This window comes from Nothoprocta perdicaria, unplaced genomic scaffold (genome assembly GCF_003342845.1).
Source record: "Nothoprocta perdicaria isolate Ctin4 unplaced genomic scaffold, notPer1 scaffold_1, whole genome shotgun sequence".
Taxonomy (NCBI): Eukaryota; Metazoa; Chordata; class Aves; order Tinamiformes; family Tinamidae; genus Nothoprocta; species Nothoprocta perdicaria.
In genome coordinates this window covers 5,360,229-5,375,252 of record NW_020454093.1, presented here as the reverse complement: position 1 = coordinate 5,375,252, position 15,024 = coordinate 5,360,229, and the positions used below count along the sequence as shown (strand labels likewise).

Here is a 15,024-nt window from a genome sequence, read left to right as displayed (position 1 = left end):
CCCGGGGGCACCGGCCGCGCGCGCCGCCGCCGCCACGGGCCTCCCTTGTCTCCCCTAGTTCGCCACCGTGTACAAGGCGCGGGACAAGAGCCAGGAGCGCATCGTGGCCATCAAGAAGGTGAGAGCGGCGCGGCCCCGGTGTGGGCCGCCGCGGCGGGGCCTTGCAGCGGGTTGAAGGCGCCGGGCGGCTGCCCGCAGCGCCGCAGCTCGCCGCCGGTGCCGCGCGGGGCCGGCAGCCCCGAGTCCCGGCAGACACAGGCGCGTCCCAACCGCGGGCCTGAGACTCCTCGCTCTGTGTTTCTTTTTCCTTCGCCTTCCTCTTGCCATCCCCTATTTCTTTCAATCCCCCCGTGCTGTTTCCGCGGGAGCTGCTCGGAGCTGGGGGTGGGGAAACCACGGGCAAAGGGCCCCGGGCCCGCGGCTGCCCCAGCACAGCCCGGGAGAGCGGGACCCGCGTCAGGGCGCGGAGGAGCGCTTCTCCGCAGGGAAGCGTTCAGCCGCAGCTGGGGCTCAGCAATAATACGAATCTCGCTTCTTTTCAGATTAAACTTGGACACAGGTCAGAAGCTAAAGATGGTAAGTTTTTTAACAAAATAATACTCCCTAACTTGTTTCTTGTTTGCTTTGTTTCTATAAATTTGTGGGTTTATTTTTTGTACCGTATCTTAGCTGAGGTAAAATGAGCTCAATACTTTTAGCCTTAGGCTTAATTCATTTTTTTCCCCACAATACTGTAATCATGGTTTGCTTGCCAACCTGGAGGGATTTAATGCTGCTGCCTTTCTTCTTTTTTTTTTTTTTTTTTTTTTTTAATCTGCATACATAATATATGTCTAAATGTGAAGGCTTGACAGGCTGACTTCTCAATTTAAGAGAAATACAAACATGAATAAAATGTAGAGATGTAGAGTAGTGCAAAATAATTATTCATACACGGGCAAAATCAAGTCCATAGAGCAGTTTCTTTCTGATCGTGTGTTCTGGCAACCCCTGTACTTTTAGTCAAGGATATAGTAAGTAAAAGCCACTGTTGTTGGTCACTATTCTGTGTCACTGCATGGACAGAATTTTGTATGTGCCCAGGGTCTTGCTGTTCAGGGATCCTGCATCAGGCTTCTGCTTTCCAGAGAAAGGCTCTTGGCTCTTCCGTTCCATCCTTGCGGAAGAATCCCTAAAGGGAATCTGAGTGCCCATCCCAGACTCTCCCAGATGGGCCAAGAGCCACGATGCAGCTGGTCTGCAGTGGACCGATGTCCTCTGGAGCGGGTGTCACCCCTGGCCTGCAGGATATTCAGCTGCAGCTCAAGGATGATCTTAGAAACAGCAGCCTGGACCGTGTTTGGTCTCCCTGTGTTACTTGGGAATGCACGTGTCTGCTTGGTTATCAAATGGGCACGAGCAGAACAGGAAAAGCAGGAGTGTAGAGTAACACACACAGCTTTGCCCCACAGTCTGCAACAGTCTGACCTGTCATGCGAGTTGCAGAGCGTACGACAGCAAGTCTCTTGTTGTTCAGCTCGCGTACAGCTGAAACTCTTCTTGGGCAACATTCCACAGGAAAACTGCTATTTGTAAGTTGCACTTTTAAAACAAAACTAAAACCTGAAAATATAGCATGAAACTGAAACACAGTTTTTCTAAACTTGTGTGAAAAACTTCCCACTGTTGCCGAAAGGGGGCATATGTAGCTTCATAATGTAAATCTTCTGATTACTGTGGTGTAGAATCTACTTGCTGTGGAAAAAGTAAACATCCCCTGCAGGAATGGGTTTGTCAAGTCACAGGCTGAAATCACCTTTTGAGCAGAGATGAAACAGATTTTAATAGCAAGTCACAGAATAAATGGTTTCTTGGTTGAAGTTAATACAAAGTTTTAAATTTTTGTTCCATCTCTGTCATCAATGTAGGTATCAACAGAACAGCCCTCAGAGAGATAAAGTTGTTACAGGAGCTAAGCCATCCAAATATTATTGGTGTAAGTAAAATGAATGCTACTTCTAGAATTGGTCCTTGCATACTGTTCATGCAGCTTCTGTTCATGCGTGCTGTTCATGCAGTCTACAAGGCTGTGGACAGTGGGGAGGTCTACAAAACTGAGGTGATGGGTAAGGTAAGTTTAGAAGTGTTATTTACAAAATAACACAATGCTGGAAATAAGGGTTAATCATTAGAAAAGGCTAATCATTAAGAAAGGTTAAAGGATTTTATGTAGTAAACTTCTCAAATTTATTGCCGAGGCAGTTGTGGAAGCAGGTGTGCATTAGAATATTAGGTGTTGTAGTTCGTATGGTAAAGTGATTCCTGCTGTAAAAAGCTTCCAACGTCAGGTTTTTAAAAAATCCCCAATGGAAGAAGATGCAATGTGAAAATTTTTACTCAGTTTAGCTCAATTCAGTCTCTAAAGATCGCAGCAGTTATGGTAATACCATTTTACAATTGCAAATTGAGAATCTGAAACAATATAATTTCTCAAGGGTTATGTGAAAGAAAAATTAACTTCAGACAAAATTAAGGTACTGGGTTCCAGTGTTGAAATGCTGAACTGGTTATCAGTTCTGTCCAGCAGGAGGTTGAGTCCCCGGCCCTGTTCCTGTTCCCTCACCCACCCCAGCAACCTGAAAATCGACATGCAGATTAAAATGGTGCAGACTCTTAGAAAACTGGAAGTACTGGAGTATATGGTCCATCACGATTTATGTTGTTTTCCAGCTTCTAGATGCATTTGGACACAAATCAAATATTAGCTTGGTGTTTGATTTTATGGAAACAGATCTAGAGGTAAGATCGCATCTCTCAAATCTTTCAAGATGTCTGTTATTTCAGTGTCTTCAGATGCTTTTTTGGAAAGAGTTGAGGCATCTTTCTTTGGCAAGCTTGTATTAGAAGTCTTTCACTATCTAAGTTGGCTGAAGGTGCAATTTTTAAGCATACTAGCACAAAACATTTTCATGCTAATGTGATATTCAAGCGTACTGAGTGGTGAACTGATACTAAAATCACACAAATGATATATTCTACTAAATATAACAGCAGTATATATTCAAATGACTGAGTTTTTGTGATGTTAAGATAGTTTGCATTTGTAAAAATCTTTTTATTGGATATTTTGATAGAAGGTTTTTTATTCCGAAAGACTTTCCTAGGTAGTATTTCATGTCAGATCTCTATCTTTGCTTTATTATCCATACTCTGGCCTGAAAGAAAAGTAGCTGTTTCACTAACTCATTACACATAAGACATTAAGCATGGGGGGTTATTGTTAAACATGGACAGGGTCACTGAAACGAGAGGAAGGCCTGAATCTGAGCCTGAAAAGGTTAGACCACAAAGCAAGTTTCTGCTAAGAAAAGCTCCAGTACTTAGTGTACTAGTGAAAGGATTGATTCTGCATGATTAGTAACTATGCAACATTTAGAACTAAGGAAAAACACAGTTACAAAGAGGAGTGAAGTGCTTTGTGCTACCTAGTGCTGTGTTATGCAGAGCACTTATTTTCAGTGTGGTGTCACTCAAAGGCTGCCGTTTGGGGACACAGCCTGTTGTGACTGGCAGCATACATGAAGCTCTTTGTGTAGTCTCAAATAGCTGTTTTTTTTTGTAAATCTCAAATAACTTAAAGCTTGGGAAAAGCTACTATGCAACTGCAAGAAAGTATTAACAAAAGTCTTGGAGTAGTGTATGGAATATTTTAAAATAGGATATAGGCATAGAATTTTAATGTCAAAATCAAAGAATGTTGACAATTCAGACAGCTTTATTAAGATACAGTAGCAAGGGCTACTACTGTTCAAAGACAACCTGAAGAAGAGGTAACCATTGTATTTGCAGAGATTAGATGCTTACGTTATGTAGGGCAAGAAGGAAGAAGTGGGAATATAAATTTGATAGTAAATTAAAAAAAAAAGTCCTTTTTAAGTGTATGGGCTTGTCCTAAAACTGAGCTGTAATGAAAAGCTGTTGTTGCTCTCCCATTTTCTTGACTCTGCTACATGAGGTTCACATAGGCTATTTGAATTCCCCAGTTCATTTTCTAATCTTCAGAACAGATGATTTTTCTGGAGAGATGGTGGGAGTAGAGAATATGTGGTTTCCAATTCAAACTGTGGCTTCAAGGATAAAACAACTTCAGCTAAAAGAAGTTGGATAAGATGATTTTGCACATAAAGCTTTATTATTAATCTAATACTTTACAGGTTATTATTAAGGATACTAGTATTGTGTTGACACAGTCTCACATCAAAGCATATATGCTGATGACGCTTCAAGGATTAGAATATTTACATCAGCACTGGATTCTACACAGGGTAAGTTTGCACTGAATTTTGTTGCAGGCATAAGGGCTCTCAGTTGTGGCATCCAAACAGCTGTGTTAGATTTTTATACTCAAATTCTGTTTTGAAGCTCCTACGTGTTAAGTCTGTAAGCTCTAGTCCTCGCTGTTGTGGAGAGATGGTAGGAATGCAAGGAACTTTTTACAGTTATTGATTATCATTTGGACATATATAATGGATTATCATTTAGACATATATTTGTATAAAGAATCTAAAATTAGATGACTTTGATTAGTATTGTTATTGTATGAGTTCCTTGATATGTACTACAGTTATTTGAAAAATATCAAGATCTTTTTATTATTCATTTGGCAACTATGCACTAATAAAGAACAGTTTAAATATTGAAATATTCAGGTGGAGGTGCCCAACTGATTTTTAAGATATGTGAAAATACTTGTGTTTCTCCCACTCCCTCACATCCATTCCCCAGATGGCAATTTATGGTGGAATCAGAAGCCTGTCTTTGGGATACTGTTGCTATAAACTTGCTAGGGTGTCATTATTTATCTGTTTTTATTAATAGTAAAGTATTTAATTCTTTGCTTTCTATACTGGCAGGATTTAAAACCCAATAATTTGCTGTTAGATGAAAATGGAGTTTTAAAATTGGCCGACTTTGGCTTGGCCAAGTCATTTGGAAGTCCAAATAGAGTCTATACGCACCAAGTAGTAACAAGGTAAATATCCTACTTTGTTTCCTCGGTGGGGTTTGTGTAGCTGTTTTGTATTGCCCCTTGAAACATATCTTGTTAAATTGTACTATTTTGATATCTAACTCATGTGGCAACGTTGTGTTGGCCAGAGCCTCCTAAGTGATAGCACAGGAAAGCACAGTTTGGCAGAGTGATAAGAACAAACTTTTTTTATATATAGATATTATATGTATGTATGGGGCTGTTGTATGGAATGGTTCTGTCTCCAAACATGGAAATAGTGTATAACTGCCTATAAGCCTAACTTTCAGAGCAAGGCAGCGCTCACTGTTTGTTAATCATGAGGCTAGCATCTTGTTTGTACGTTATTTACTTGAGCTCATTAAAATATTTTATTAATGTCATTTATGGCATGTTTGTTTAAGGACCATCTTCTAAAAAGCAGAAGAATATAAAATATGCAAGAGAGATCTGTTTGTCTGCTCTAACGTTAACGCTATTAAAAGTTGAGGTATTTTTGTGCCTTTATCCAAAAGAGTGGAAATGAAACACTGCATCAGATCTTTGTTACTCTTAGGCAGTGGAAGTAGTTGATTTAAATAACTGTAGTCCAGATTCATTTTTGCACAAAACCAATCTCAACCTTTAGGTACCTTTGCACATTTGCAGTTACTAGATAATTGGCTCAGCTGAAAATGTAGTTGATTTGTGGTTAAACTCGATGCTTTGGTGAAGAAAGCACAATGCCATTTCATCTGTCTTTAAAGACTTTACAGGGTAGAATATGGATTTTTAGTCTCGGTGTCTGAAAAATAGACAGGCCAGGAGTGGTGTCTGTTTTGTAGTTCTGGCTTGGCCACAACATACTGCACTTGACATCAGTAAAAATGTCATTTTTCCTAAGATGACTTCTTGTTTCAGGTGGTACCGAGCCCCAGAACTTTTGTTTGGTGCTAGAATGTACGGTGTAGGTGTTGATATGTGGGCTGTTGGTTGCATTTTAGCTGAATTACTCCTTCGGGTAAGTATTTAAATGCAAACACTTTTCTTTGCTCTTCTTCAGGGTAATATGTGCTCTTCAGTAACAGCAAAAGCAAGTTAGGCTGCTTCCTAGGAAAGGAAGAGGGGGGAAATTTTCCTGTGTGCTAACTGTAAGGAAAAGGAAGCTTTGGAGTAGACTGAGTTCCTCCACTGTTGCAGTCAGTCTTTAGGAATAACAGGGGTGCAACAAGCTGTTAAAGTCCTGCTTTGATCCTGATAACTGGGAGCAATCATCACCCACACCTGAACCATGGGTGGTTGCAACGAGTGAGCGATGTGCCCAGGTAGTGCTGGAGTAAAGCTGAAGGCCAACAGTGAGCCTCCCCTGCAGTGTCATCCAAGTAAGGTGAGCAAGATGTAATAGTCTTTAGGTATGTTTTACTGACCTAGGCCATTTGTTACATGGCTCTTTGGAGAGAGGAAAATATGAGTGGGGAATGGTGGAGAACACCACCACACAATTTATCACACAAATGCAGTGCTCATACATACAGTTCCAAAACAGAAATGTACAGGGGCTGTCTAAGTAGTGCTAGTAATGTGTATGCAAGCATGGCATTAGACCTTCCAAAGCTGAGTGGGTAGGCTCAATGGAAGTCAAGAAAACAAATGAGAAAAAGCAACATTCTTTAGAATTATTCAGTTTCTTAGAAAGCAGAAAATGTGCTACACTGCACAACCTCATCAGGCAGCTTTACAAAGCATTTGATGTTCAAATGACTTTCATTGTATCCCAATCTAATCCTGTGCCTGTTAGGGATGTTGATTATACTCTTCCAAGGGTAATATGTTAAATACTGCCTCTAAGTGTTCCCAATACCTCTTCTTTTCAAAGTCTCCTTCATTTTGCGCTGTGTGCCTGGTGCGCAAGCTGCAACTTAAACTGCACAAATAGCCCCTTTTTCTGTCATCTAATTTAACCAGGCATGGCCCTGGTTACGCAGTTTCTCACGTAACGAGTCGATACCCTGCCTTATGTTGTCATCTCATCCCATCAATCCAATCCAGTCACGTTTCAGTGTTTCAAATATAAACCTAACTCCAGGTTGTACATTTTTGAAGGAGCATTGTGACTGACAGAGCTTAAACTCTTTCCTCTATCATGTTCAGTCATTTTACATTAACTCTGTGGTAATTTAATCTTATATTTAGCTCTGTCAAGTCAGTGATATCAAGGCTGGTTGCAAGAAGCCTGCAGAATATATATGCCATTAGTACCAAGCACCAAACATTCAGTGGACCTCTTAGTGGGAACGTGTATACAAAGATGTTTTGCTTATAATAAGTTATGAGCAGGAATTCAAAGTTGGTGTCCAGAACTGAACTGCAGAAGTTAATTCAATCAGAAATACTGTTGCCTCTTCCAGGTTCCGTTTTTGCCAGGAGACTCTGATCTTGACCAGCTGACACGGATATTTGAAACTCTGGGCACTCCAACTGAAGAACAGTGGCCTGTGAGTCCCTTAGTTTAACAGATTAATATTAGCTTTACTTGGGAATTGTCTGTTTTACCTTTTTAAATTTTGAGTAAATTATCAGAAAGCAGCATATGCCTGATGTCACAAAATAGAGGACAAACAGCTGAAATTTATAGTTTCTCTAGCATATCTGTGGTCAATATGGCAGTGTTATTAGTTGGGTAACAATAACAAAACTTCTTGGTGTCCCTTCTGTGTGTTTCTGTGGTTTCTCATGGCTAATTGTGTGAAGTAGTAGTGGTTGCTTGATGTTCTTGACATGCTTGATCAACTTATCTGCTTTAACATGACAAGTTTTAATAATTTTCAACACAAAAACAATTCTGTGTTGTTGTTCCAGGATTCTAGATGAAATACATGAGTGAAGTTTGATTTGTTTTAGACTTCTCCAGCTTTTGGGGAAAGGATAGGACAAGGTATAGGTGAGAGAAGAGGATGCTATCACAGTAAGGATGATGGATTCTAAGGCTAACATACGAATCCATTCATTTCAGAAAACGAAACCTTTATTTTTTAAAAATACATTTTTTACCTAATTGATATTTTAGTTTGCTTGTAGTCATGACTGAATTGTGGTGACTGCAGTATAAAACACACATTCATGTTCGGGCAGAGACATGCAGACAGAAAGAAGACAAAGGGGTTAACCTGACAACTAAGCAGGGAGAGGGGTAGTATGTGATTCATCTGCTTGGCATGTTTTCCATTCTCACCACGTCCTTCCTCCCGTCATCAAAAGCAAGTTCAGCAGTTCTAGGTTTTAAAAGTAGCTGAAAACACTGATGTTAATTTTGAGGAGGAGGAGGGCATATGATTAACTTGGTGAAAATGCGAATGGGCTTTTGTGTGAGTTTTGTCTGCCTTCTACCACAGGAGATAGCAAGAGAAAAGCTAAAGCTAACGTCTGTTCATTTGTTCACACCCACTCTAAAGTTATTTCATACTTTCTTTCTTTATTAGTAGTTTTCCTTATGTATCGCTCACAAGGGAAGCAAGGGAAGGGCAGTTGTATTACACTAAGAGAAGTGTAATACAACTGTAGCAATTACAGCAATGTCCTTATGACTTGTTATTCCTGGTTGTTTACAGTGACCAAGCATTAGCAGGGTGATTTACAACATGCTTTCCTTCTGCTGTGAAAATAGCCACGCAAAGTGACTTCTGTGAAAAACTCTCTTTTTTTTTTTATGTGAAAAACATACATCCCACTTTTGTCTCTGTAGGGAATGACTAGTCTTCCAGATTATGTCACATTTAAGTCCTTTCCTGGAATGCCGCTTCAGCATATCTTCAGTGCAGCTGGTGATGATTTGCTTGATCTCCTGCAAGGCTTGTTCACATTTAATCCTTGTGCAAGGGTTACAGCTACTCAGGTATAGTAGACTTGTGTTACATCCTAATATTCACTAACCTAATGCTTGATATCAGGTGAACGTGTTTTGAAGCTAGAAAGCCAACTTAGAAATAAGCTGGCCCTGTCTACAAAATACTAGCAGTATTTTGGGTGTTTCAGAGAGAACTCTGAAAGGCATGACCAAAAATCTCCCTTCCTCGTGTAGTCCAAGGGTAGGAAACTAAAAAATCAAACTAAAGAGTCATGCTTTTCTGACTGCTTAAAACTTAACCTATCATATCTTATTCCCTGTTTTTAAGATTTTGTGATCCCCTTTTAGAGTTTTTTTAATCCCCATTTTTACAAAAAAAAAAAAAAAAAAAGGTGGTGATTGGAGCCAGGCTTCCTCAATATGCATTTCTATTATACTCACATAAAACTGGTAAAATAAGGCTTAAATAATTGAAACAGCTTTTGGGAATAGTCAGCCTGAGTTGACTCCTTTTAAGAAATCTGAAAGCTATTTAAAAAAAATTTTAATCCCCATTTTTAAAAAAAAAAAAAAAAAAAAAGGTGGTGATTGGAGCCAGGCTTCCTCAATATGCATTTCTATTATACTCACATAAAACTGGTTACAACTTTTTTATTTGTTGTGGGGAGAAATGAAAGACTCTGAACTAAAAATCTTGCAGAATGTTTCAGTCCTAGTTCAGAATGTGCTTTGCTGCTGTGAGGAAGATGCAGCAATTGACTGTTTCAGAGCTATAGTTCTGTCATCTCCCACTGTTACAGAAGCATGCAAAAAAGCAGAGATACTGCATTAAGGGCAATGCTCCCTCACTGCTTGTTAGACAAGGTAGGTTTCAGTCCTAAGGATTAGCATTAGGTATCTTTTCGCTAAAATAATTTTTTAGAATACTTTCAGGGTTTCCTGGAAAGAGCTTTCAATGTAAGTACCCAAGTAATTAGTTTTGGCATGCATTGAGATGCCTTCTATGCTAGTTCTTACGTACGAAGTCATTTTAAAGGCCATATTGTAGGGTGATGACTTGAATATTGAATAGGCAAGATTAGCCTAATGTTTTTATTGATAATGCCATAGTTGAAGACAAGAAAGAACTTGCACTTCAATGTATTGGCTTGATTTATAGCTGCCATTGAACATGATGTAACTGGCGTAAGCCAGAGCATTGATTTCCTCGGGGACTACTTAGCTTATTTTCCTTAACTATGGTTTATGGAAGCTGTGGAATTGCTAAAATTAAAAATAGCATGTGTAATTCCACTTAAGGAAATCAACCCTGCCTACTTGTTTGCCTTCTGCCTTTCCATTCAGAATACAAGTTCTTCAGAGTGGGAAAGGGACTGTTTGTCTAGAGCTTTGTTGCAGTGTCAGAGCCCTGGTTAGATAAAGATAACTGTGCACAAGTATCTCTTGGCTTCCAGTTTGGGCCAAGGGCTGTGGCAACGGTGAAACTTGGAATTGCCACAAGGCTTTCTGCAGATACCAAAGTACCTAAGTAGTTTTGAAGTCACTAAAAAGGCTTTTTGTCATGTTAACTTTTTAATATATGGTGTTCTGATGCTTTTTACTAATTACTTGATTATTTTTCTTCCATTATCATGAAGGCATTGAAGCAGAAGTACTTTAGTAATCGACCAGGACCCACTCCAGGAAGTCAGCTTCCCAGACCCAACTGCCCTGCAGAAGCTGTAAAGGAGCAACAAACTGCACTTTTAAATTTAAAAAGAAAGAGAACAGAAGGAATAGATCAAGGTAACATCTTTATGTTTCACTTGATTTAAAGTAGTAGCTACAAACTCAGTAGGAATGTGATATTTCCAGTGTTTCAGGAGAAAAAAAAGCTGTGTGAATTAATTGCATTCCTGGGCCACAGCACCAGTAGAAACTCTTTAATGATTTAAAAATTTAGGATAAATATTATAGGCTGAGAATGACTTGAAAAAGTTATGTCAGACAGATTTAACACATTTGGTATAAAAGAAAAAGACACTTTTATAAAGCTTAGGAAACTGTTAAGAGAAGTATCTAATCTCTCTTAATTAATCTCTAATGGAGTGTGATAGTACAGAGTGAGTTACAAGCTGTTATTAAGTCCTTCCAATTTTTCTATGAGAGATCTGAGAAGAAAATAGCTTAAGTTTACATCATAAAGGGAGAGATGTAATTCTGTTGAATGAAGGACTAGAGAATGTAAGTAAACTTTAGCAGTGAGAATCCTGCTGTCTTAGATTGAGCAAGCTAACTGTTTAGGCAGCTCTATAATTAGACATAGTTATTTGTTTGGTTTTTTAAAAAGGAAGCCTATTCCCTAACTTTTACTGCTATATGGAACTTTCCTAAATGGTAGCACATGTTCCATATCGTCATGGTAAGAAAAGATCCTGAGGGCTTAAGGCCTGTAGGAATCATTAAATTAGTCATACTCTCTAGTGGAGAGGCGACCAGTGACTCTGAAGGCTGGGGTTGGTTGCCCTGGCTGCAGGGATACACCAGGTGGCAGCTGCCAGGTGAGCATCAGCTTCCCCATACTGCCAGTGTGAGCCTGTCCTTGGATCCTGGAGTGACAGGCTCTGCAATGTAGATGCCTCTGTGAAAATGCATTTCTGCTCCACCTCAGAGCGACAGCAAAAATATGTGCATTTAACCTGCTGTTTCCATCACCTTGACCTTTATTAGTCTGTCTCAAATGGCCAGCAGAAGACATTAGCTCAATAGCTAACTTTTTCTTGAGATGAACGTTGTAATCAGTTGATTATTTTCATGCTGTTTGACCTCGGCACTGGGAGTCAGCTGAGATGTGGTAGCTTGTTAAGTTATCCTAGCTTAGGAAAGAAATTTTAGCTCTTTAGCTCATCACTGTGAGAGAGTCTGATTACTATTTTGGAGTCCATGCTCTGAAGTACACTTGTTAACAAGAGCATGAGAAAGAAGAAGAAAAGATTCCCCAAGTTGTGAGATTTACCACTTGAAGTTTGGGATTTCACAACAAGCAGAGCTTCCAGACCTGTGTTGGAACTGGAACACTAATTGGCTGAACGTCTTTCCAAGAGTCTCATTTTCAACAAGGGTAAATCTGCTTGTGTGAGAAATGCCACGAGTTTTGAGTTTGGATATAAATTAGGCATGCAGGAAGTCAGCATTGCTTCTTGAGACTTTTGAGCACCAGCATTAAAATCAGTATCATTTTCTTTAAGAGCTACTCAAGCACATCAACAAAAACCCCACTATGTTCTGTGATTTCCTTGGCTAGGCTGGCAGAATCTGAGGGTCTCCAAGGTAGCTCTTCTAGTGCTAAAGGATATGAAATGTGGGGAAAAAAAAAAAAAAAGAAAAAGGGCAAAGAAAAAGAAACTGACCCCTAGGGATTCTGTGGCTGTCAGAGAACCTTCACAGCCCATTCTCTTTGCCTCAGCTCTGTGGAGCAGCACTCGAGCTTAGCAGGATGGGCCACAGTGTTACTGCCCGGTGCCCACTTGTAAAACCTTGGCAGCAAGGACTGGCCACCGGGAGAGAGGATTTTTACAGTCCCTGTGAGTGCTGCTTTTAAGCAAGATCGAGCCCTGGAGCCTCTGGGGTGTGTTGCACACATTTAAATCTGCAGAGTCTGCACCTTGCAAAAAGCAGCCTGAGGTAATAGTGTTTATAGTCAGGGAAGACTTAGCTAGATGGATGGCTGCTTGTGCAAAGTATTAAGCATGTGTTTCTAACTTCTGCTAGCGTTTATTTCTCATCAGTGAGGTACACAGGGATGTTGAGGCTATGATGACATCACTGTCTGTCTTGCCGCTTCTGGAAAACACTTAATTTAAAGCAGCACTCCTTCCCCAGGACACTAATTTCCAATCCTGTTAATTTGCATTTCTGTGGAGACTTTAGTGAGTGCAGCAGAATATAAAAGATAAAATATTAAGCTGTTTCATGAGTTAAAACAGGGTAGGTAATCTATGTAGTCTCAGGGCTGTTCTGCTTTGGCCTGAAAAAGAATCAGGTCTGTCTGAAAAAAAAAAAACCACTCATATCCAGAACTTGTGGTGTTTGGGCTTTCATTAGAGGTGTGTGGGTGTGATTCAACTGCAGTGTATCTTAGAGGAGGCTTCTGCTAACAGGGCAGGCAAAACTAGTAGAATATTTCCATAATAATCTTCGTATCCAAGCAAGGCAAATATGTTTAGTTCTGCCTACATTATAAATAGCATAATGGAGAAACGAGGTGCTGAAGTGGAATAAAACTAGAAAAATGCTGCTGTGCTGATCATCTCTACAGCTGATACTAAAAAAAAAAATAGGGTTAAAGAATGATGCAGAGATGATAAAGGCTGTTATTCTTGCAGGCAGCATATTGCTGGGCAATGACAGCATTTAATAAAGATCACCGAGAGTGTGTGTATGCTGGGGGGGTGTGGTTGGGAGGGTGAGGATAAGCCTTAAATTACTTCTGATGTGTACAAGCAGAATGAAGTTGCTAGCTTTTCACAGGAAGTATTTACAGATACGCCAAACACAGTTAGCATTTAAAGGTGTTAAAATCTGAGACACATATGGAGTCCATACACTAATGCAAGTGAGCTTTGTTGCTAGTACTTTCTCAGAGTTTTTTTTGGAAACAGACATTGTGAGCTACTGCAGCAGACAGCATTGCCTGGCTCAGAGTACATGGGTTAAAAAGTGTTTAGTACTGTAAGGAGTTAGCACCAAATGAATGGTAAAGTCTGGAAGAAGGGACTGAATCTCTTTGCTTTGATAATGATGTATCTTACACTTTTCAGGTTTACCCAAAAAATTGATTTTTTGATCACGGTGGATGGTGGATGAAAATGAGTGATAAATGACCCGAGTCCCAACCATTGGCAAATGCTGTAATAGTCACTGGATGGTTATTTTGTAATATTTTCAATGTAAAATGTGAAGTCAGTACTTCATTACTGAATCTGAGGTTTCATTAACTTTTTTTTTTTTGAATAAAAGTTTTTTTTTTTTTAAAGAAAAGAACAAGGTTCCATTCTGTGATTTGCTCTCTCATCACTTTGACCCGTGCTCGGAGGTGGTAGCTGCCGAGCTGCTCGCTGGCCGCAGAGTTTCACACGGGTTAGTTCAGCAGCAGCCTTTCCCGGCCTGACTTGCAGTCCTGTACAGGGGGAGGCAACTCGCAGATACAGCCCTCGCACCTGGAGCTTTAGTGGACATGTGAACATCTGCTGGCCTGGAATAGATGTGGGAAAAAACGTATCATTATAAGGGAAGGGCAGGATGCATTTCCCCTCCAGCTAATGAGCCACTGTGATAACAAACAAGATTGCGTGTGCGGGTGTCTTAAAATGTTTCAAGGACGTATCTACTGTGTTTTTAAAAAAATATATGATGCATAGATTGAAGGCGAAGTGTTTTTCCAGCTTAAAGTGTCTTGGCCTTTTGAGGGAGAACAGTTCCTAGACATTAAATGCCCTGCTGTGTTCTATGTTTGTTGTTGGCAATTGAAAATTAAACTTAGATTTCCTACTCAGATCTAGTAGACTTTGTAGAGAAAATATTCTTTATAGGATAACTTTGGTTATAGCAGTTTTTACTGTGTGAACATCAGCAGCTTGAGTGCAGGCTGGAGGGTTATGAACTGAAATGCTCTTTTTCACAGGTGTGTGTTTGAAAATAGGTTAATCTGAAAAGGGAAGAGAGTTAGGAGTTCTTGTAAACCTTTTTGCATTCAACCCTTTTAGGACAGCACTCAGTCTGGACTTCAAAGCCCTGAAATCTCCAGCTCTACCTAAACCAAGAGAAAAAAATGTTTTTTTTTGGTGGAACAAGTAGCAATCCACACAACTTCCTGTTGGCAAAAGTGATGGAGCAGATAGATAATTTGATGGATACAATGTTTGGTGTTTGTGGATGTGCAGAGCACAGTTTCTGCGACGTGAGATCGCTTGAGATATTTTGTGACATATGTTACCCACTTGCAGGCTTCCAGCCATATGCTTAGCACAGAAGAAATCCTGAATAATAGGGGAGCTTCAGAACTGCTCCTCCTGCCTTGCACCCAGCAGTTCCTTCAGCACGCTCTGCACAGCTTGGGCCTGTGCGTGGGAACCACGACCCGCCTAGTGGGGCTCGGCTTCTTCGCGTTCGGCGTCACAGGCAGCGTCTTGCGCTCCATAGCGGTGGTGTGCAA

The 15,024-nt window shown here is 40.2% G+C and overlaps 1 protein-coding gene across 1 annotated transcript in view; it reads left to right on the top strand.

The window, feature by feature from the left end:
- CDK7 (cyclin dependent kinase 7) overlaps window positions 1-13,817 on the top strand; it is a 14,391-nt gene extending 574 nt beyond the window's left edge. Inside the window, exons 2-12 of the mRNA XM_026035464.1 lie at window positions 59-118; window positions 543-576; window positions 1,908-1,975; window positions 2,710-2,778; window positions 4,194-4,304; window positions 4,893-5,011; window positions 5,909-6,008; window positions 7,396-7,482; window positions 8,730-8,879; window positions 10,469-10,616; window positions 13,631-13,817. Coding sequence (XP_025891249.1) covers window positions 59-118; window positions 543-576; window positions 1,908-1,975; window positions 2,710-2,778; window positions 4,194-4,304; window positions 4,893-5,011; window positions 5,909-6,008; window positions 7,396-7,482; window positions 8,730-8,879; window positions 10,469-10,616; window positions 13,631-13,656 — 972 coding nt within the window. The 3' untranslated portion in view covers window positions 13,657-13,817. The remainder of the gene's footprint in view (window positions 1-58; window positions 119-542; window positions 577-1,907; window positions 1,976-2,709; window positions 2,779-4,193; window positions 4,305-4,892; window positions 5,012-5,908; window positions 6,009-7,395; window positions 7,483-8,729; window positions 8,880-10,468; window positions 10,617-13,630) is intronic.
- Window positions 13,818-15,024: the final 1,207 nt, after the last annotated feature.